This window comes from Arvicanthis niloticus, chromosome 1 (genome assembly GCF_011762505.2).
Source record: "Arvicanthis niloticus isolate mArvNil1 chromosome 1, mArvNil1.pat.X, whole genome shotgun sequence".
Lineage (NCBI taxonomy): Eukaryota > Metazoa > Chordata > Mammalia > Rodentia > Muridae > Arvicanthis > Arvicanthis niloticus.
In genome coordinates this window covers 147,191,722-147,214,358 of record NC_047658.1, presented here as the reverse complement: position 1 = coordinate 147,214,358, position 22,637 = coordinate 147,191,722, and the positions used below count along the sequence as shown (strand labels likewise).

The 22,637-nt window shown below is 43.4% G+C and overlaps 1 protein-coding gene across 4 annotated transcripts in view; it reads right to left on the bottom strand.

The window, feature by feature from the left end:
• The window catches only part of Entpd1 (ectonucleoside triphosphate diphosphohydrolase 1), an 80,459-nt gene that overhangs the window by 25,834 nt on the left and 31,988 nt on the right, over positions 1-22,637 (bottom strand). For all 4 annotated transcript variants that reach the window (XM_034488909.2, XM_076920900.1, XM_076920902.1 and 1 more), the window contains exon 2: positions 4,586-4,713. In XM_034488909.2, coding sequence (XP_034344800.1) covers positions 4,586-4,713 — 128 coding nt within the window. The remainder of the gene's footprint in view (positions 1-4,585; positions 4,714-22,637) is intronic.

The following is a 22,637-nucleotide window of genomic DNA, read 5'->3' as shown; positions in this document are numbered from 1 at the left end:
GGGTGATATGTGGCAAGATTTTCCCTGTCCAATCTATTTAAATATTAGTGCAGCAAGAGGCCTGTGATTGGACATGGAAAAGAGAGGTGGAACTAAGAGTTGCAGAGAGAGGGACACAGAGATAGAGAAAGAGGAAGAATCGAGATGGAAGATGAACAGGATTCAGAACCAGCGTGGCTTTAAGTAGCCACAGGTAGTTATCAATATCTTATAGGGTTAGAATAATTGGGATAACTTGTCTAAATTGTGTGGGCATCTTGTGTATTGAGAATTTATTGATGTATAAATCTGACTGGTCAACTATAGGTTTAAGAGTTTTAATTTTACCAGGTTACTGGGTATTGTAATATCTAACCAACGAGGTTGGTGGTAATTAGGCTAGAGCCATGGAGTTGGCAGGCGGAGGTAGCGACCACATCTTGGCACCAGGCCAGAGTGTCTGCGAGATGGGAACACCCGGCTGGGGCCAGGTGGCCCACCAGTGTTTGGGCTTAGCACCGGAGCAAACCAGAGCTGGGAGCACAGTGATCGGGTGCTGGGGGTTGGGGGGTAGCTAGAGAGAGTAGCCCTGTAGGACCACGCCTGGGCTGAGAGAGTTGACGGCAGTAGCGGGAAGCCTGCTGGTCATTTGTCTTTTTAAAATACTTCTGGCAACAACCCACAATCTCATAATCTGAAGCAGTGACCCTGGGGCTGGTTTACACGCTCTACCCTAAACAGCACAACCGGGTTCTTTGGCCTAATAGTTTCCTCCCCAGTATGAACACTTTGGAACTGAGTCCCATGTGGGTATGCTGGGAGGTGAGGCCTCACGGGAACGTTCAGGGCATGAAGATGCTACTTTCATGAGTGAATTAATGACCCAATGAAGTGGGCTTTGGGAAGGTGCCTGCCTTTTTCTAATCCACTGTCCACACGAGGAGTAGTGTCCCCCTGCCACAATGCAGCATCCAGGATGTCAGATTAGAAACAGAGATTAGGCCCTTGCTAGACTTGAAGAGTACACTTATAACAAATTCATAGGCCTTGGGCTTCCCGGTATCCAGAAGAGAAACTACTGGAGGAAGTAAAGATCCCATCTTTACAAATTATGCTTTGGTAGTAGTCTGTTATAGCAGTCCAAAAGGGACTATGACTCTAACTACCCGGGAACCTCACAGAAAAACTGCGTCTTTAACCCTCCCCGCCTTTAAAGTGATTGTAGCTTTAACAGTGACTTCGGGAGCCCTGTTGGTCTGGCTCAGGGAGCCTGGGCTTATAAACAAAGCTTATCTTTTACAATGTTTCTAATACCCTATAAACAGGCTCCACTAGCCACGGAGATGCCAGTGGAGATGATAAACATTTAGAAACTATTTATTCATCTTTTTTCCCCTTTAGTTAGAGTCACTAGATCCTGACTATAAACTCTTATTTTGTTGTTTTTAAACCTATGGTAAAACATGCATAACACAAAATGCACTATGTGAATCGTTTTAAAGTGGACCATTTAATAGTTATTAATTACATCCTCACTGCTGTACAACCGGTCTCACCATCCATCTGCGCGTGCTGATTTTCAAAAGGATAATGTTAAAAATACAGTAAAGTAAAAATAACAACAGATACTTTTCAAGCGCATTTAAGAGTGCGAGCCAAGGCAAATTCTTTCAAGTTCTCCATAAAAAGAGAATCAAAAATGCTAATTCCAGATATCATTTTAGCCTGATTTGGAAAAGCAGACCCTTTAGCAGCAGTGAGAAATCCTGCAGGTTGGCTCAGAAACCACAACATGCCACGGGGGAGGGGCTTTCACGGAGTCCATCTTCTAGAAAGAGGTGTTGACAGCGGCCCACTGCACCCGGCTTCTGCTGCGCTACATTCTCTGACAAGCCATTGCTTGTTTTGCTCCATTTAATTCCAACCCACCATGAAGTAGGTGTTCTCACTGTTTCCATTTGCTATGTAGGGAAACTCAGGTTTGGAGGAAGGAATTTACTTGCTTATGCTCACTGTTACTGTAACTGAAATGAAAGCATCCTGCCCTTGAGCCTATTTCCACACTAGGGGCATTCTGAATGCAAGCCTGCTATCTGGTATAGGGCCAGTTTGAATGTCAAACTGTGGAATGTTCATGTGAAGAATCATACCAACAGCCAGTGTCCAGTTATGAGCAGGGAGTTAAGGAGTGGTGGACAGAGCAAAACTCAAAGCACTTCCCCCACTGGGACCCATGAAAACAAAAGCACTCTTCCAAGGACAAAATTAGACATCACTATTGCCTGTCCACTCCACTGAAGCCTTTGTTTTCAGAAGTGCAGGCTGGCCATCTAAAAACTCGTACCTAGTACTGGCTCTCAGGAATTCACTGACTTCTGTGGCAAGAGAATGCCTTAGGATATCTGTTGAAGATAGATTCTCCAGCCTTCATTCTGAACATTCACACTGAGGGTAAACAGGATGTCTGGAGGGTCCTGGGCTGGTGGTCTGCCTCCTACACTGACAAGCCTGTGTCCAAGAAGGGTGCAGTCCTTTCCATTGAGATCCTGTTCGCTCTGCTGAGTCAGCAGATGTCACTAGCATCAGCACTCAGGTCGGGCACTGGATAGGCTGTGCGCTAACACTTGCACTGTGATTATCTCCTCCCCCTCAGCATAAATGCGTACACTTTCCCAATGTCGCTCACTGCTACATCTCAGACCCTCAGAGTAAACGTTCAATGGCTACCTATTAGATGAATGAGTACGTAAAATGTATGCAAAGACAAGCGAACCCCAGTCCCTGTCCTCCATATGTTTAAAACTGAATGTCCAAGTAAGTGCATGAGCACAGTAAAGTACTCTCCCTGTGGAATGCCAGATGTGCCCCAGGCATGAGGCCACCACCTCCTCAGCAAAACTGACCCCAAACTGTGGTCAGCAGAAATAAAACAAGGCTAGACCATCTTCACAAAACAAAGAGTCTGTGTACAAACAGTTGGATGAGGGCAGTCTTTTATAAGATCATCTGAGACAGGAATACAGTCCTCTCTGCATGTCTGTGAATTCTGTACTCATGGAGAATGGCAGAGCAAATATATGCAAATGAAAGGGCAAATACATTTTCTAAAATCTGTTCATGCACCATTTCTTCTTGCCATTGTTCCTTAAACAATAAATATAGCATGGCAACTATTTGCATAGGCTTTATATTATATTGGGTTTTATGGGAAATCTAGAAATGGTTTAAAGTATATGGGAATTATATCTCAGAACCTCAAATAGGATATAATGCAAATGGTATCCTTTGGGTATCATAAAAGGCTTGACAAGCCACAGATTTTGATACTCAAGGTGGGTGTCCTGGAACCAATCCCCCACAGACTCTGGAGGCCAACTGTGCTTTCTACCAATAAACTTCTTCACATAGTTTAGTAGTCTGTGATGAATCATACACACAGTAAAAATGGTCCTGCTTTTGTTTCTTATTTTAGATTTTATAATATGTTGTCTCATACACCATATTTATTCAACTGAGGTTTGAACCATTTCAGAGATGTCTTCTGAGAGTACACTCGAAAGGAGCAATGTCCGATAGACTCTCTACAGTGGTAGACATCTGTCTGTACTGTGCAGCATTTCATTCCCATTATGTGATAGAAATCTTACTGAAATCAGTAGCTTCAACAAATGGTCAGCTTTTTGTTGTAAAGCTATCTTTGTGCAAAATAAATCAGCAATACTATCACATCCACTTCAAGGGCAATAGCTGCTCTTGAGATACTTTTATTTACTGAATGTCAAAGACCTGGCTCCCTTTTACCAAACAACATAACAAAACAGAAGCCCAGTAGACTTGCAGACCACTGTGCATGAAGGAGCCAGCCCTGACCACAGCAAACACTGAGGACACAGAGCTCAAGTGTGTCTCCTTAGTAGCCCTTCTCCCCAGTGAGGCAATACTGGACATGCAAAAGGTCACTCAAGAAGGCGAACACTTGCTTCTGGAGCTGGTAAACAAATAGCAAAACCAAGATGTCATGAGGTTTCAAGTGTGAGTGAAGTCTTGCCAGAGAGCCAATGCCACTAAACACTAAGAGGCAAGAGACCACCATCACTGAACCGGCACCAGCCAGTTTCTGTCCTGACAAAGTGGCCGCTGTCCACAGCACTACTGGGATGAATTTGTGTGACAAACAGATGCCAATAGTACACCCACGCCCTTTCTACACAGCAAGTGATTTGGGTGAGTGGCAGCAGTTTCAGAAACAGGGCATGCATCTGATTTTCCAGGCTCATAGGGCATCATCTTCTCAGCATGCAGAACATACTTCAAAGTGTGTGTTCTAGGTCCTCCCCAGCCATGTTACCTTCTGCATATGTCACTGCCCACATGACATATGTACCAATGTGCTGCTCACTGACCTACTAATGTGAGGTGGGCCCCATACAGATATATTTATTGTCTTTTCAGTTTAAATGTAAAATATATAATTTTAATTTATTTATATTGTTTATATTTATATATTTATTCAATATATTTACATATAAATTTATTTATCACATTTTTTTAAACTAAAAGAGAAAACAAAATAATAACTATTGCAAATATTTGTGATTTTACTTGCCTTAACATTTTCTGGCAATGGTTTGTTCTGGGTCAGTCCCACAGCAATCAAAGCTATCACAGCCAAGATAGAGGAGAAACCAAGGATGATCAGAATATTTTTGGAGCAAAATCTCTTCACCTTAGAATCTAAAGCCAAAAACAAAACATGAATAAGAAATCAGCAAACAATGATTTTTCTTGCCTTTTTGTCTGGTTTTATGATGGTTCTCCAGAAACACCAGAGATGTTCATAAGAAGCCTATCTGTAACCACAAGATACTTGTAAATTATTGGAAATAATTTAAGAATAAAAATTTTGTCTGTATCATGAAGACCAAGGTCAAGTTGGCGGTGTGCAAAGAAAAACAGGCAAAGCCAGGCCACTTACATAAATGGAATGAGGAGAATCACGTGGGTGTCTTATCTAACAGGTCAGACAAGTCAATCAAAAGACAAGAAACAACTAACAAAAGACAGACAGACCTCTGCGTTTTTAAAATATACACAAAGCATTTAATTTGCTAAAAACATCAAACATCAAATCCCACCACTGTGTAACACTTTCTGGCTTGATATACTTTTTGAGTCCTAACGCTTTTAAATGGAAAACTGACAATCACCTTAACTGACAGTCACCTTAATCTTGAGGAGTTCTGAACACTTTTGGCCGTCAGTCTATTAGGTAATCTATTCTGGTTTTAGTCTTACTTGACAAAGAACATTTTAAAAGCTCCACTAGAAGAATTACATAAAGCTACTAAAGCTACTTCAATTGGACTTAAATAGATCATCAAGAGACTGGAAATAAGACATGGAAGGTCACATCAGTCCATCCATCTTGGTGACACAGCCTGTTCTTCAGTCAACTTCTCAAACCACCTTCAGACTCTTTCTTAGGCTTCCAGGGCACATAATACAGAATCATCTGAAAATGAGATTCATATTCTCTCTCTCTCTCTCTCTCTCTCTCTCTCTCTCTCTCTCTCCACTTCTCTGAGGACAGACTGAGATCAAGGAAGAGGAGAGAGATGCTCAAGTGTCCTCGCTCTCCCATTTCCCTCTTTTTCAGCAGCAACAGGCTGGGCGCTGACATGCGAAGTCTTACTTGAGCAGAAACTTGGACTTTTTTCAAAAGACTGCCACCACATGGGTGCCTAGTCTGCACCAAGCCCCAGAGTTCTCAAGTAGTCTCTATCCATCAAGCCAAACGGTCCAAAACCCAGGACAAAATGCTATGTAACCATTACCTCTTACTTCCCAAGACAGAACGGCAAGTAAAAGCCATAGCACGTCTCTGTCCTCTTCCTGAATGAACAGACACAGTATTTAGAGACCTGGCTCCTCCAAGCTAGGGGATAGACCTGCTCAGTTTGTGTGATCTCACGCCCCAACTAGGAAAGGTTTCTATGATGGGTGGATTCCTAATCACAGTCCCTGACAATCTGATGTCTGCTTGAACAAGACTAGTGAAAACGTAGAAACATTCTCTCTTGTCACTGTTCTGCCTGGATGAAATGTCAGACACTAATGGAAGAGCTGAGAGATGGAGTTACCTGCGTCCTCAGGGTCACATTGAGATGCCAAATTGACCAACCCTGAGCTCATCTTCTCATAGGATCACTCTTTGACTCAATGCCAGGATATTAGTTACCTGAAGCCTCGACATCCAGGTATAGCTGTGGTGGTAGAAGAAATGTCAACATGCCAGAACTCTAGAGTCGGGAAGTCAGGACAGACATCTCTGTGAGTGGTCCCCTTCTTCAGTTACTAAGCCGTAAAACTGAATCTGTGCTACCAAGCACGGACTCTACCAAGCACACTAGGTTATAGTGTGGATTGGTAGCATTTTGTACCCATGTGTCATTAGTAGGAGAATTTTAAATGCTACTTTTTCCATTCCAGAGGCTGCTAAAAAGGACTACCCATCTAGTTATTTCCTCTCCACAAATGACAATTTTTGCTGACTCATTTTTCTACCGCATCTATGCAGGCATTATTCTTAGCATCTAAACTACTACAATGAAAGAGATTAATACCATCTCTGCTCTTTGGAATTAGCCAGCCATAAAATGATTTCAGTCAAGAAAGGTGCTAAGAAGAAACTGAAGCCAAGGGCCCTGGTCAATTGGTTGCTGCAGATCTGGGGCTTGAAGTCAATAGTGAGAGATCACAGGTTAAGAAGACTTCCCTGATGCTTCTAAGAACTGGGTGATGATGAAACACTAGCTATGAGGGGGGAATGGAATGTTCCAGAATGCAGGCATGGGGACTGCAGAAGCTCCAAGGTGGTAGCTACCTTACTGTGACTTTGGGTTTTTTTCCCTTTTCTTATGCAAATATTTGCTAAGCCTCATCATCTCTGAACAGTTGGCTGCTTCCCCTCTTTGCCCAGCTCTTGTAATGATATCCATGTTTCTACAATATAGTCAAGTCCCTCGCCATATTTTTACTTCTTATTAAAGATAAGCTAGAGAAGCTAAGTATATAAATGTTCTACATGTAACTTTCAAAATCTTTACTACCAAACTTATGGCTGTTAGTTTTTCACATGATTACCCAGATAGGAGTAAACAAAACTGTGTCTCTCACAGACTTCTCAAAAGCCCTGCAGGCAGGCCGGAAACCAGACACTTCACAGGAAGTGGTGCAAGATGTGAAGGTCCGGGCTGGCAGAAAGGGGAAGCTCAGGCTGCAGGGGTACCCCTGCTCAGCACATGGAAGTCTCTGGGTTCCATTTCCAAGAGTGAAAAGGGGAAAAGGGTTTGGGGAACCACCTTCCCCACTCTCACCAGTGGCCAGGGCTTTCAGACCCAGTTTTACTAAAACAGTCAGGTTTATTATAAAAATTCACACCGACTCTCTTCTCCTTAGAAAGCCTCACCTGACTCATGGGTAAGAAAGAGGCAGTTTCCATCACTCAACATAAAGTAGCATTTATTTTTATGTTTTGAATTGGGGGAGGAGGCGGGGTATGGTCTCACATAGCCCATGCTGGCCTCAAACTTGCTGTATAGGTGAAGATGACCTTGAACTTCTGGCCATTCTCTTGTCACCACCTGAGTGTTAGGTTTATAAGCTTGTGACATTCACAGGTTTGATATGGTCCTAGGGACCAGACCCAGGGCTCTATACATGCTAGGCAAGTACTCTACCAATTGAGCTATGTACGTCCCCAGACCGTAACATGGTACTTCTTACAAGTTCAAGGAATGATTTTACCAAGATTATCCAATCACAATGTGTTGCTGTGGTGGGTCGTCCTGATGCTGTTTGTATTCTGACGTTAATTCTGCTTCTTCAAGAGGGGCTGCCACCAAGGAGCCATCGATCACATACTCAGGTGATCTCATGTAAATCTTCTTCCCACTTTAACTGGTTAATAAAGGCCCGTGGTTAGGCAGTGGGAGGGGAAGGTGGGACTGGAAGTCTTTGAGAGTGGGGGCAGGTGGAGAGAGAGAGAAATAGAAGGAAAGGGGAGAGGACAGAAGAGGAGGAGGAGGAAGCCATAATAGAACAGAAGAAACTGTAAGTAGCAAGGAGTCTTGTAACTGGGGACTAAGTGTAAGATCTGACTAGTCTAGGCTTATAGCTTATAATCCTAATAACTGGACTGCATGCTTTTTATATGGGCTTATGGGGATTGGAAATTACAGAGACAGTTGCTTTTTTCTTGGAGTTGATTATACTGGAGAATTCAAAGCAGTACCTTCTTCACATTTTTTTTCCTTTCATGTGACAGGTAAACAGGTTTTTCTGTTTAATATTTGAGAACCAAGTCCCCAGTAATAATTTCCACCTTCACTTTATAGGAAGAGCTGAAATAAGTCCAGTTGTTAGTAAAATATGGACTAATGTCAAGCCAATAGGCTAGAGAACAGAAAACAAAAAGCAAAAATCCCTACTTCAACTCTTCATTCCTGTAGTGATAGCCAGAGTTGCCCAGTTAGAATCTTATTTAGTGAAAAATTATAGTTAGTTCATCAAAAGCCACTATAAAGAGAAATCTTAGGATCCCTGTTACATGGTACCAAAAATATAATCTTTCAAATGTTTTTCCATTGATAAAAAGCTTTTCCATGTTGACAGATGTGGTAGGGCTCGGGCAAAGGTGACCAAAAGTTTCCTCTGTGGATCCCACACAACTAAGGGAACTGCATCCTATTTCCTGGGGGCCGCATCTGGAGTAACCCTGGCTCGTCAATGGGAGAAAGCAGCACCATGAGGAAGCACAGATGAGAGACAGACACACAGAGGTAGCCTGTTTCCAGCCAGGGACAGCATGCTCACCAGGGTCTCAGTCCGTCCTTCCTGAATCAGAGCCCTCTCACTGCCTCTGTCAGTCTGTTGTCCATCAGAGGACATACACAGTCACTCTCCTGTTGTCCATCAGAAGACACACACATAGGCCACAATCATGTTTGGGGGCTTTGTACCAGGCTCCTTGGATACAGCCACCTATCTGGTATCTGATCCACAAGCCCTTTCCAGGGACTCCCACACTTTCTGGTTTCCTTCTTTGTCAGAATTCGCCTTTGGGTGGTTGTAGGGTCTTCTATAACCCCGGCTCTTCCTGATCAGGAATCTAACTTAACTTCCTGCTGCCCGATGTGGCTAAGATGAGGATGGCTGATATTCTTGTCACTGTCACTAGCCTGTACTCTCTAAGGGCTGGGCCTATTCTGGTTGTTCACAGATGTGTCCCATGGTAAATGAATGAGTGGATTTTATATTCTCAGATTTTTTTTCAATGTAACATTTCCTTCACGTGGGAATTCTTCATCTTTATTCTCCTCATTCTTCATCAAGTCTTTTTCCTTGTTGCCCCAACATCAGGCTCACATGGAAGTTAAATTCCTCCCCATGCCTTTTTTCCTCCTTTAATTTTTTTTTAATTTTTAAATCACTTTTGTTGGGATTAGAGAGATGACTTAGTTGTTAAGAGTACTGACTGTTCTTCTAGAGGTCCTGAGTTCAATTCCCAGCAACTACATGGTGGCTCACAACCATCTGTAATGGGATCTGATGCCCTCTTCTGGTGTATCTGAAGAGACTGACAGTGTACTCACATACATAAAATAAATATATAAATCACATTTGTTTAGTGTGTGTCTCTGTGTGTGTATGTATATGTGTTTATGGGTGCACAAGTGCCATGGCACATGTGTGGAGGTCAGAGGACAACTTGCATAAGTCAGTTCCTTATGTAGATCCTAGGAATTGAACTCAGGTCTTCAGGCTTGTTTGCAAGTGTCTTTCCCTGCTGACCCAACTTGCTGAGCCTAGTACTCCTCTGTTCTCATGTGCTGCTTCTAGCTACACCATTTTTGTTCAAGTTCAACAGCTGTTGAACCGGGGGCTGTGCCTTGACAGTCTTTCAACTATGTGTTTAATAATTATTGAATACATTGCACTATGCAGCTAGACTTGCCTGTAGCTCTGAGCTACAGCAGTGAACAAACACATCAATGTCCCACATTCGTGGAGCTTATATTCTAGTTTGGAAGAAAAAAAGACAAAACAGTAATATTTGAAGGGTAATTATGTAATTATTAGTGCTATAAAGATGCAAAAAGAGATATGGGGCAACCAAGAACGTCCTTTGGGGTGCTCCTGAGTGAATGAAGAGGGCCATGAAACAACATGCACATCTCTGAGGCAGCAACTGAACTGTGTAAGAAATACCTCTGAGGCAGGCCAGTGCCTGGACAGGATGACAGTGTGACAGGAAGAGCGATGAGAGGAGAAAGGGCAAGAGATAGCAGAGGGTAATGGGAAACTTTGCTCGCTAGACCTTGGAGGTCTCATGGGGCCATTGTCCTACCCTAAAAGATATGACTTATTCCAGAGTAATTGGTATGATTTATTCTCAGTAGTTTAGGTGACATCCTTGGAGCTTGAGGATGTATTGTATAGATATAGTCATGTAGGGCACATTTCCCTGCTTCCTGGCTTAATAAGTGTATAAGCCTATTGCAATAGGCTAGGTTATAGGACAACTACATAGCCAAGTATGGACAGACCAGGATCTATGAGATGTGGTTTGTTCCAAAAAGTCAGGTACATCCAGGAGTAAACACCATGCTAGGAAAGTCTAAACGCCTTCTGCACCTTGCTAAGACAGAATCCCTGGGAAGAGCTGGAATTAAAGTAACCAGAATTCACCAGCAAGAAACCAACTTCATGGATTTCAGGGACACTCAGACTAGTGATTTCCTGTGTGGCTCTTCTGAGCTTCTGGCTCCTTGTGTCCAACTGGGACAGTGATATGACACCTGCTTCATGTGGTTGCTATGTGAAATGCACTGAGCTCACAATATAACCTACACTTAAAAACTCTGAGATTAGGGCTGGAGAGATGGCTCAGCAGTTAAGAGCACTGACTGCTCTTTCAAAGGTATTGAGTTCAATTCCCAGCAACCACATGGTGGCTCACATCTATCTGTAATGGGATCTGATGCTCTCTTCTGGTATGCAGGCTCTTTATGCAGATAGAGCAATCATATATAATCCATCCATCCACCAATCAATAAATCAAAGAAATAAAAAAAGAAATCTGAGGTCCAGGTATGGGTCTTAACTCTTTACCTTAAACTAACTCATTAATCCTATAAGAAGATACACTTTTATTATCTGGTAGATACTGATCTGATACATTTCTTAAGCATGCCCTATCAAATGGCCACAAGCTTCGTCATAACAACAAAAAGTTCTTACAATTTTAAGGACAGAGCCCTAAAGTGGGGTGTTGGCAGGGTAGTAGTCCCCTCAAAAGCTCCAGAGATGCTTGCCTGTCTTCTCCAGCTCCTCAGGATACTTGGCATTCTTTGGCCTACAGATGCATCATTGCCTTCTCTCCTGTGTATCTGCCCATCACACTTCTGGGTTTTCTCTAATTACATCTGATTATTACATCAATCGTTGGCCTGTTTTTCTTTTTAACCTTTTGTTTTTGAAACAGTGTCTATGTAGCTCTGGCTGTCCTGGAATGCACTATGTAGAGTTCAAGGCTAGCCTTGACCCCTCAGAGATCTACCTGCCTCTGCTTCCTGAGTACTGAGATTGAAGGTATGCATGGCCTGGCCTGGTTTTAAAACTGGAATGTCCTCATCTCAAAATTTTAATTAATTAATGGACTGGGAGATGGTTCAGTCCATTGTATTTGCTGTGCAATCACGAGGACCTGAGTTTAGATCCCCAGCACCCATGTGAAAGCTAAGCACAGTGTAGTGGTGCCCATTTGTAACTCTTCTGTGGAGGATTGGGGTTCGTAGAAACAGGAGAATCTCTGAAGTTTGCTGGACGGCAAATTTACTGAATTGGCGAGCTCTGAGTTTAGTGAGAGATCCTGCATCCAACATCCTCTACAGTTTGGGGACATCATGTCCTACGGAGTAGCAAATGCCATAATCCAGAAATGGAAATGACTGGCGCCGACAATGAAGGGAGAACTGTCTAGACGGCTCTGACAAGACCACCGATGTTCTGCCCGATATTACTGCAGCATCTTTGATCCAGACAATGAGAAGCTTACAGTTCGGAGGCAGAGACTGTGATTAGCAACAACATCTAGGAACTTGCTAAGTCATACATGTTACAGAAGCAGAATAGGGATTTGGCCTGAATCTTCTGACTCCACTCCAATGCTTCCAACAGCCTTCCTGCACCAGAAACCTACAGCCATTACACAGCTCCATTCATTCTTGGTTCCCAAGTTTCATCCAGTTGAGAAGATCTTATTCTGTTTTATATCCCTCCCATTCCTCCCGTCAGTTAATCCATACTCGGTTCGGGGATAAAGCAGTTAACTTGGTGGGGGTTTTCCTGCCTTAAGTTTTACTTCATGAAGGCTTCACAGAATCACTGACAATGAACTTCAGGAGCTGGATTACGATCCATTGGTTAAAGACAGAAGGCAGAGGATAGAGAAGGAAAGCAAGATGAGAGTGAGCTGGAGACACAAAAGACAGACAGACAAACAGATAGACAGACAGACAGACAGACAGACAGACAGACAGACAGAGAATGAATGCAGGAAATGGCAGGGGTGGGGGATAAGGACAGCAAAGGAGATACAGAGACACTGAGGAATTAACTGTGTGGAGTGAGTGCTTTGCACAGTTGAAGCCCGCTGATCCCTTGGACCATAACCCCAAGAGAAGGTTTATGTTTGAGTTCTAACTATCTGATTCTTCTCGGGTCACCAGTTCTTTTAGTTGGAAGAGAAGTATATTTATCTCAACTAAGTATGGCAGATGCTCTGAGTAGCAGCTCTGGCTGCAGAGGCCATCTAGGGATAATCAGGCAGTGGGGTGGGGCGCAGGGTACAGAACAAGGTCTTACTGCAAAGCAGGCTCAGCGACTCTAGTGTGCCCCCTCCTGCGTTGTGTGCTCTTCTCCAGTCAGCCTCTCTCACTGACTCTGTGCACCTGACTCCAAAACTGTTAATGACTACAAAAATCAGACAACGTTCTGTGGGCGAAGCAAAGAAGTAAAGGCGGTCCATTTCCTCGCTCTTTTCCTCACTTCCTCCCACCACACCACCCACTCTCCTTCTGGCTTCCCCTGAATCCATTTGCCCACAGATTGCACTAAACATAAAAGGCCTTTGTGATTAGCACGGAATCCCCATGTTTAAGGGTAGGGTTGGCAGGGAGTGGGGCTGTTTCTGGCAAAGTGATGTCACTGAGTCTGCACATTGGAATTCCCTGTGTCCTAGCCAGAAGGCATAACAATCTTTGCACATTGCTTCTACTAAATGAATCTTCTCCACATCTGAAATAAAACAATTGTGCCCTGGGGATTCAACTCTTTCCCAGAAGCAGCTGCAAATGTCAACAAAGCTGTGGCTATTTGCCAACAGAAGAGAGAGAGAGAGAGAGAGAGAGAGAGAGAGAGAGAGAGACAGAGACAGAGACAGAGAGACAGAGAGACAGACAGAGACAGAGACAGACAGAGACAGAGACAGACAGAGAGACTGGGAAAATCTATACTGGCCATGCATCAGTCCTCCAGATAACAGCAGAACCAGCACAAACTCACATAGCTTATGTTGCTCTGGTGGACTCTTGTTTTCTATCTTATGTGTATAAATTCTCTTATTCCTATTATCTCATTTTTGTAGCTATGAAGTGCAAACTCAGAGCCTGCACAAAAATATTAATGTGAAAAATATATACTGTAAAAAATTAAAGTGGTGAATCAGGGCAAATGTTTTTTGACACAAATAATTTCCTAATATATTAGTCATTAAATTAATTAAGGAAATCATCAACCCACCTAATAAAAAAAGTAAAAAAAAAAAATGGAACATGAATAGGTAATTTAAAGAAAAGGAAATGCATAGTTGCAACATGAGAAATGAATTAGAATTATGACCAGGCAATTACACACTTAGGTGTTTAGCCCCAAATGATGTCCATACAAAAACCCATATCTAAATATGTCTAACAGCTTATTTATAACAAATAAATAATCCAAATGTCTACCAGTTGATTACTGTGTACAAATTATTTTACAATTATACAGTGGAACAATTCTCAACAATACAAAAGAAATACGCTAGGGATGAATGCAACAGCATAGAAACATCTCAAGAGCACTGTGCAAAGTGAAAGAAGCCAGACTCAAAGGCCACAAACTGAATGACTTTACTATCAAAATGGCAATGTTAGGAGCATGAACCAGAGCACAGGGGTCGAAGGCTGACGATGAGCTACGAAGGAGTTTTGGAGATGACAGAAGTATTCTTATCCTGACTGTGGTGATGGCTATATGACCATGTGCATAGTTATCAAAATCCATTCAGCTCTACATCTAAAAATACAAGTTCAGTAAAGAAATTATACTGAAAATTATAATATATATATATATATATATACACACACACACATATATATACACATATATGTGTGTGTGTGTGTGTGTGTGTGTGTGTGTGTGTGTGTGTGTGCGTGCCATAAAACCATGCAGGCATAAACAGACTGAATTATACCTATGGATCTCAATATAAGCTGTCTTCAGAGTACTTCATTATAAAAAAATAAATGCACTGTTTGCACTTGGTAAAACATGGACATCTCTGGACAGGGATACAGGATTAGCAACTGCCAGGAGCAGCTCTTGAAAAATGGTCCTGGAGTTAAAGTAGGAGCATGCCAGGGTTCTCAAGGACACCAGGCTTGACCATTTACCAAAGAGACGTATAGGACTCAGCCATGGTTATACACATGGCTATAATTTGCTACAGCAAAAAGATATTAAGTGAAATATTGAACTACATCTGGCAGAAATCAGGCTCCTGGTCCCTCTAGCAAACATCTGTAACAGTGCATCTAAAACATCTACCAGGTAAACTCACTAACAACCAAATACCCAGGGCTTTCCCTGGGGCTGTCCATCCAGCACGTACCAGGCTCCCAAATGCAGGTATCCAAAACAAACAGAATGAACACTCAATCCAGGTATAGTAAGCCATCCATATCCTGAAATTCAGTCCCCGAGACACTAGCCAAGGCTTACCTATGCAAGAAGGTTCATCTGAGGACAGCAGTCTCTGGCCTGTTGTCTCCTTTCTACACAGACCAAACAATGCTTGTGCCTGCCTTTCTCTTCCTTATTTCCTCTTCATCCTTTTCCCTCCTTCCTTAATTACCTAAGCAACTTAAAACTCTGAATAGAAATTTCTGAAAAATCCAAAGGTTTTGAAATGACAAGGAACATTCAGAGGGCTGCCAATGAGAGTCAAGTGGCAATCAGCAAGGCAGGAGACCAGTGGCCAAACGGGGAGCTGTGCTTTAGCGGTCTGGTATGGACTTTGCTGGCTGCCCACTCGAGTGTCCTGCCAGCCACTGGCCAGTTCAATTAATCCAAGCAGCCACATCTTATTCCCACTCGCTTGGGCTTTCTAGAACAATGTCAAGCCTTCTCTTACTGTCAGACCTTATTTTGGGTGGATTCTAAGCTTTGAGAGGGCATTGGCACTGTCCCTTTGAGTGTGTTTGGTGTTGAGAATCAGAGTTTAAAAGGAATAATTCTCTAGTAAAGCATGGTCGAGCTTCCAGTTGTCCGTGGGTGATTTCATCATGGGTAACCATATTTAAGCAGGCAACTTTTCACCTTTCAGCCAGAGCACCTGAGCGCGTGGGTAAGCAAGAACTCCAATCTTATATCGGTTAGAATTAACTTCCTCTCAAAAGTGTGACAGCTATAACTGATAACTCAGAAGGACAATATAAGAGTCCCTTACATTTTTTTGGAGTATATTTCCTGTATCCATTTTGCTGAAAAGGAGACAAAGAGGGTTAGAGGAATGTCCCTGGACCTTAGAGACGAGTATATTCTCTCATTGATGGTCATCTGGTTCTGTTTTGCTTTTTGAAACACAATCTCTAAGCCAAGCTGTCCTTAAACCTTGTATGTAGTCAAGAATGACACTAAATTTCTGGTTATCCTGCTTCCACCTCCCTTGCTGGGATGACAGGCATATACCACCACACCCACTTGAGGAAGTTCTGAGGTCTGAGCCCAGGGCATGCTAGGCAAGCAGCCCACCAGCTGAGTTATACTCTGAACCCCTAGAAATGTCCCCTGGAAGCAACTGTTAATTAATAGAACAGATGACAAAGGCTTCCGCCGTATTTGCCCACACCTGAGAAGGTACGATCAGTCCTATGTCTTGGAGACTTTATCTAATCTAGACTATGACTAAGAAAGTGTTACCCTACTGCTGTTCTCAACAGCCTAGAGAAGGGAAACAATGGAGGAAGTGACGGGGAAGAAGCATGGAATGAAAAGACAACAAAAGGGACCTGTCAGTGCATCTCCAACATGGCCTGAGGGAGCTGCCATCCGAATGCAGGGACTCAAACCTAAATCCTCTGAAAGCGCAGCCAGTGTCTAAACTGCTGAGTCTCCTCGCCATCCCTGACCACATTAATGTTTCTATAAAGTTGATAATGAGTTGGTGATTGTTAATAATAAATGGACACTACAACTCATATGGCCATCTTTCAAATGTGGGTTTCAGAGAATTCTTTCTCTTCTGTTCCCCAAAGGGCAGCAGATTGTCTGTCCCTCTGAAACCCCAAAGCCAGGAAATGACAGCACAGAGATGACATGAACGACAGGGGAGCTCGACCTCTGCACTTCCTGCTCACGCTAGGGTGCCTATGTCTTCATTTATTTAGGCTCACAGATGTAGGAAGGGTGCCAGACCAGGAAGTCCACTTAGGAGGGCCAACAGACACAAGAATGATTTCTCCTTTTTTCTTTCCTTTGGAACTATAATAATGTTCTCAGTGGAAGGAAATGAGTCTCCACCTTAGCAAAGACTCAAGATACTGTGTCTGAGGGAAACACAGATGCTGATACTCAGAAACGAGTGCAAAATAGCTGGGATTCTTTATAGAGATTCCGGGACCCACGACTGTAAGAAACATGCATGAGTAGAAGAGGGAAATATCTGTTACCTAGAACTGACCTTTAGGATGACAAATTGGGAGTGTCACCCTTAAGGCTGGGACAGTGAGTAAAGACAATGCTTGGATGTCAAAGGTAGAACTGGACCCACCCTTTCCCATTCTCTCCAGACTGAGTTGGGTGGGGTCACTGCCCCTCAGAGCTTTATATGGTGCTGTTCCAACACTGGCAGTGAGCTGATCCTGGAAACAACAGTGCTTATAACTCTAACTCCTCTGACTATGGGGCTTTTCTTTCCTCTTCAGACTGTATGCATTCGTAGACTTCACTTTCCTACAGACTGCTCAGCTCACTTCTTCAGCTCCTATTCACCCTGAAGTTGTTCACACAAATATCACCCACTAGCTTGTGCTGCTAAATCCAGTGGGTACATTTCAGCACTTACATTTCCGGTAGAATTTGATACCATTGACTCCTTATACTTAAACTTTCTTTCTTGGCTGCCTCCTATGATACCAGACTCTTCTGGCAAGTCTCCTACTTCTCTGATCTCTGCCCAATACCCATTAATGGCAGCCCTGCAGCATTCCGTGCTTCGACCCTGGTTCATCCCATTGTATAAACATGACCCAGACTGAGTAGAGATGGCTTCTCAATCCCTATGGGGTAACTTAATCTCAGTGATTACAACTCCCTAGTCTCAATGGTCATGACCTCTGACCTATTCTACTAGCCCAGGCCTGTTTCCTGAGCTCTAGATTCGTAACACTAGCTCCTCCTCCTCCACCAGCACCACCACCAGCAGCAGCAGCACCACCACCACCACCCAAACACACATACATGCTTCAGTGCTCTATAGACAAACTTACTATGTCTGAATATAGCTTTCTCCTTTCTAACTTAATCTTTCTTACAGAATCTAGTCATTAAAATCTATTACCCCTACATCTTTCTAGAGTCCATCTTCTTCTTCAAACCTCCAATTCTTTTTTTTTTTTTTTGTAAAAAAAATTTGCCCACTAAATATTTCTTAAAGCCATTTGTTTGTATTTCTTCCCTGGATTCCTACAGCAGCTTCTGTAGGGGATCTTCCAGTTCAATGCAATTCCATTTCCAAATCATCTTTTTTGAAGCCAGCACGGCAATTTAACACTGCAAAGATCAAAATAAAATCCAGACTTTCTTTTGCTGAGATAGGGTCTCACTGTGTCGCCCTGGCAGGCCTGGAACTCACTATGTAGACCAGGTTGGACTTGAATTCACCAAGATCCACCTCTCTGCCTCCTGACTGTTGTGTTGAAAGCATGAGCCATCATGCCTTGCTAAATCCAAATTCTTTAATAATAATTTTAAGGCTATTCTGACCATCCAGCTATAGATGCAAAGTAAATTTAACATGATAGGCTCTGAAACTAGGCTCTTTTTCCACACACACACACACACACACACACACACACACACGGTAGAATATATGTATATAAATATACACATTCTATATATGGTAGAATATACATGTATATATATACATATATATACACACATATATATATAAATGTTTTGTAAAAAACATTCTTGCTCTGTCTTCTGTCTGAAACATTCTCTCCCCACCCATTCTTTTTAAAATCTGTCTTAATGAAGATACTGAGACTGGGAAAATTGTTTCTGTGTAATGGTTCCAAGAGGTCTTCCCCGAGACCTTTAATTGCTGGCCTGTCAGAGTACCCCTCCTACAGTGCTACAACAACCTTTAACCTGTGCCAGTCTCTGCTTGGGGCTGGATACCTTAAAAACCTTTCCAGTGACCAAAAAAGGGTGTGGCCAGCATCAGTGTTCCATTGTCAGTAGGATAAATGAAGGAATAAGGTTGATTTGGATTTTCAGTGTGCAATGTTGACCATAGAAAAGGGAGAAAGGTTTTTATTTTGTTTTGTTTTGAGCATCCCAAATGTATTTTAACTTCTCCACTCCAAGGTTCTATTTTTAGAGAGCTGCCATGCAAGCCAGAATTTCATTTGTGTGTTTTATTGGATGCAGGAGGACAGATGTTTGGGCAGTAAATCCCAAACCTAGATCTCAAGGCTTAGTCATCTACTCCACTGAATATGTTTTTCAATGAATTACCAACAGTAGACTCAAATGCCATGTGTATAATGGAGGGGACTTCCCCTGTAGCTGGTCACTCCTTAGCAAGCCCGGCTAATTCTGAACAGTCAGTCATCTGGCTGCAGATCATGTTTGGGTAGCAATGCGCCATCTCCTACGTATGATTCCATGATGGACTGATTCTCAACCCTGTCTCTTATAGCAAGTTACTTAATCTTTCTAAATCTTTATTTTTTATACTAAAGAATCAAAGCCATTACTTTTTTGATAGGTTGATATGAAGACACAGGAAGAGTTATCTGAAAAAGGGTGGTTACAGTGAACTGTGTAGTCCTGTTGACTGCCGTCCTTCATTCAGGAGAAACTCCGTCCAGATACATCGTGGCCTTTGTGCTGCCCCCTTGTTCTTTCAGCTTGGAATCCCCACAAGCACTTCAAGCACAGCCTGCTCACACAAAATTCAGGCTTGTTCCTACCAAGTTTGCTCCTCCCTGAGCATCCGTAGCTCCAGGAGCCCTCTCAGCCCTCATCCAGTTACTGAGACCAAGGAGAGCAGCCACCTCCCCCATTCCCCCTCCCTCACCCTCTCTCTTCACAACCACACAACTCCTCATTCAGCAGATGTTGCACCGTCCTTTGCCTTAACCTGGGGTTCTAGTTTCCAAAGATGCTAGTGCTGTGGATCCCTCCTGCATCATTCCGCTGCTTTCTTTTCCAACTGCAGCCCGCTCAGGGCTGCCTCCTAACTGATTCCTGCATCCACTCTTGCCTCTCAACAGCCAGCTTTCCCATTGTAAATGCAGTAACCCTTTCAAAGTGTCTATCTGTCTGCACATAACACATTAGTTTCTCAGAACACAGCATAGCTCCCCACTGCTCTTAGTAAAACAGAACACGGTGCTTAATACAGCCATGGGTCTATGTTTGGCTAGCCTTTGTCAGTATTACTACCACTCCTTCACTGTTGCCTCTCAGGCCTCAAATCACCAAGTTGTCCCTGCCAATGTGCTATCTCAGCCTGGAACATCGTCCTCCACCTTCTTTGCTTAACTGTTCTCCACTCGTCCCTTAAGATTCAAGCTGAAAATTGTCTCCTCAAGCATTCTTCAGATGTTCCATCTCTAAACCCCACACAGCACCCTAAACTCACAGCACACAGGCTACTCTAATATTTTCCTGGGTAGATGTAACTATGAAGCAATCTTTCCCCATTCTGATATATAATAAGTTCATGCAAGAACTTTAGAAAAACACCAACTCTGGGGTCCTGCTCAAAATATTTGAATCAGATGGAGGCTAAGGCCTGGCCTTTGGCACTTTTTAATGACTCCCTGAGGTATTGAACATGAAGCCACAACTGAGAGTCCCTTGTTAAAGGAAATGGGAAACTGAGGGAACAGGGGACCAGTCAAGGAGATGACGGGGATGTATGTCAGAAGTGACGCTCTTATCTGGCATGTGCATGGTCCTAAGTTTGATCCTTACTGTTTAGAGAATCGTGACTGCTTACTCTGCTCTATCCCAGGGCCAGGCATTTTTTTGCCTGCATGTGTATCTGTGTACCACATGTACCTTGTCAGAGAGGATAGCAAGGGGTATCAGATCCCCTGGAACTGTGGTTACAGAAAATTGTTAATAGTCATGTGGGTGCTGGAAACTGAATCCAGGTCCTCTGGAGAGCAATAAGTGTTCTTAACTGCTGAGTCATCTCTCCAGCCCCTCAAATCACTTTCTGAAAATTCACCATTTCTATTGTCCTGTCAACAAAAGAGCTTTGGCCTACAAACTGCGGTGAAAACAGAATACAATACATTTAAAACTCCAGTTCATACCAGGTCAAATCCCTCTGTGTCTAGCACTGTATTAGTGATTTCAGAGACTCTGATCCTGGCATTCTAATTTTTTAAGAACATGAATTAACTGGATTGGCCACCACTTTGTTCTTCTGATTCCACTCTTCCTATATTTCCCCTATCTCCGGTCTCATGAACTTCCTTATCAAGCAACTGTGAACTCTGCTCCCTAACCCAGCTAAGGGATCAGGATGGAATGGTCTTTTGCTCATAGTTTACCTGGTTCAGACCTATGTCAGACAGCGAGCCCTAGGAAACCCTTCCTCTAAAGAGTCCTCTAAAGACAACGTTGTAAAATCCAGTTCTCGGTCATCACCTTGCACCAGGCACATCTAAAGGCTTGGGAAAGCCGTGGCTGCCAGCTCCTCTGGGTTTCCAATTCAACAAGTCTGAGGTGAAACCAAAGAATCCACATTTCTGACAAGTTTCCAGGTGGTGATCATGACACTGGTCTAGGGACCATACTTTGAAAACCATCCAGTTTGTAGTACATCAAAGTCACCCCCAAGTTAATGCCTGTATGTTGTGTATTATCGCCACACATGGGGAAAGATACTACCTAGAAAAGGCTCCATAAACCTAGACAGAGACAGGAGTATAGAGAGAGGGGGGAGGTAGTGCGGTGTCTGAGGCCTCTCAGAAGTGCAGTGGGCCTGAGTTTCTGCTTTATGTTTTGAAGCACACTATGGGTCTTCTCCCTGTGGTTTCAGAGGGGTTTTCTCTACACTATTTTTGTAAACAGTCCCAAGCCGCTCCCATATACTTCTCTTTTTAGAAGAAGAAATTGTGAGGGTTTGTGAGAGCAGCATGCCTCTAAGTCAGTTCCTTATTAGGTCATTTCCTCAGTCATCACTAGCTTACTTTTAAAAAGCAGCTGTTGCCCTTCCCCAAGCCAGCTAGCTCACTGAGGTCACTTCAAGCATTGTTCATCAAAGTGACAGAAAGGCTGAAGTATCAGGTTGGTGGGGGAGGGGGTGCAAGAAGCTCTTCAATGGAAAGAGCTTCAAATCACCTTGGGGGCTTCCTCTGTGGTTGTGAGGGAGCCTTGTGGAAAGGCATCCACTGAAGCATGTGACCCACAAACAGCATGCTGGCGAGAAGCGAGCTGGTCCAAGCAGTAGTCAAGGCTCCTGGATTGGCAGAAACAGCTGCAAGGAATATGGTGTCTCAGCCTTGGAGCACCATATCACATCAGAGTGATGCTCTCAGACAGCTACAGAACTCATGTTCCCTCTGCAAGGGAAGTCACCAGGACAGGGAAACTCTCCCTGCACTGCCCTCTTCTGAGCCTACGGAGCCCTCTTATGGAGGGCTCGGTTTCCCCAGCACTGTCCTGGTTGTAAAACTGCAAGGCTCACATCCCAACAAAGTTCCCAGGACGGCATGCCTATCTCCAGTCAAGCTCATTCTGTACCAGTCAGCCCAGCTTCCCTCTAGGAGTCAGTCAAACTGGTAGGTGCCTTTTCCGGGTTCTCTCTGCTAGGCTCTGGCCTTTGAGCCTCCTCTGTTCTCCCCTGAGCTCAAGTGCTGCCTGACTTTACTGCCATGGTGAGGCTTTCCACCATTCAGACTTTTAAAATATCTCATGAATGACAGTTATCTTCGTTGAAGTTGAAAGGATCCTTGGAGTTGACTCCCTCCAGTAACTCCCAGCACTGCCTGACTGCACAGAAAAATCACCCAGAGATTTTCCCAGTC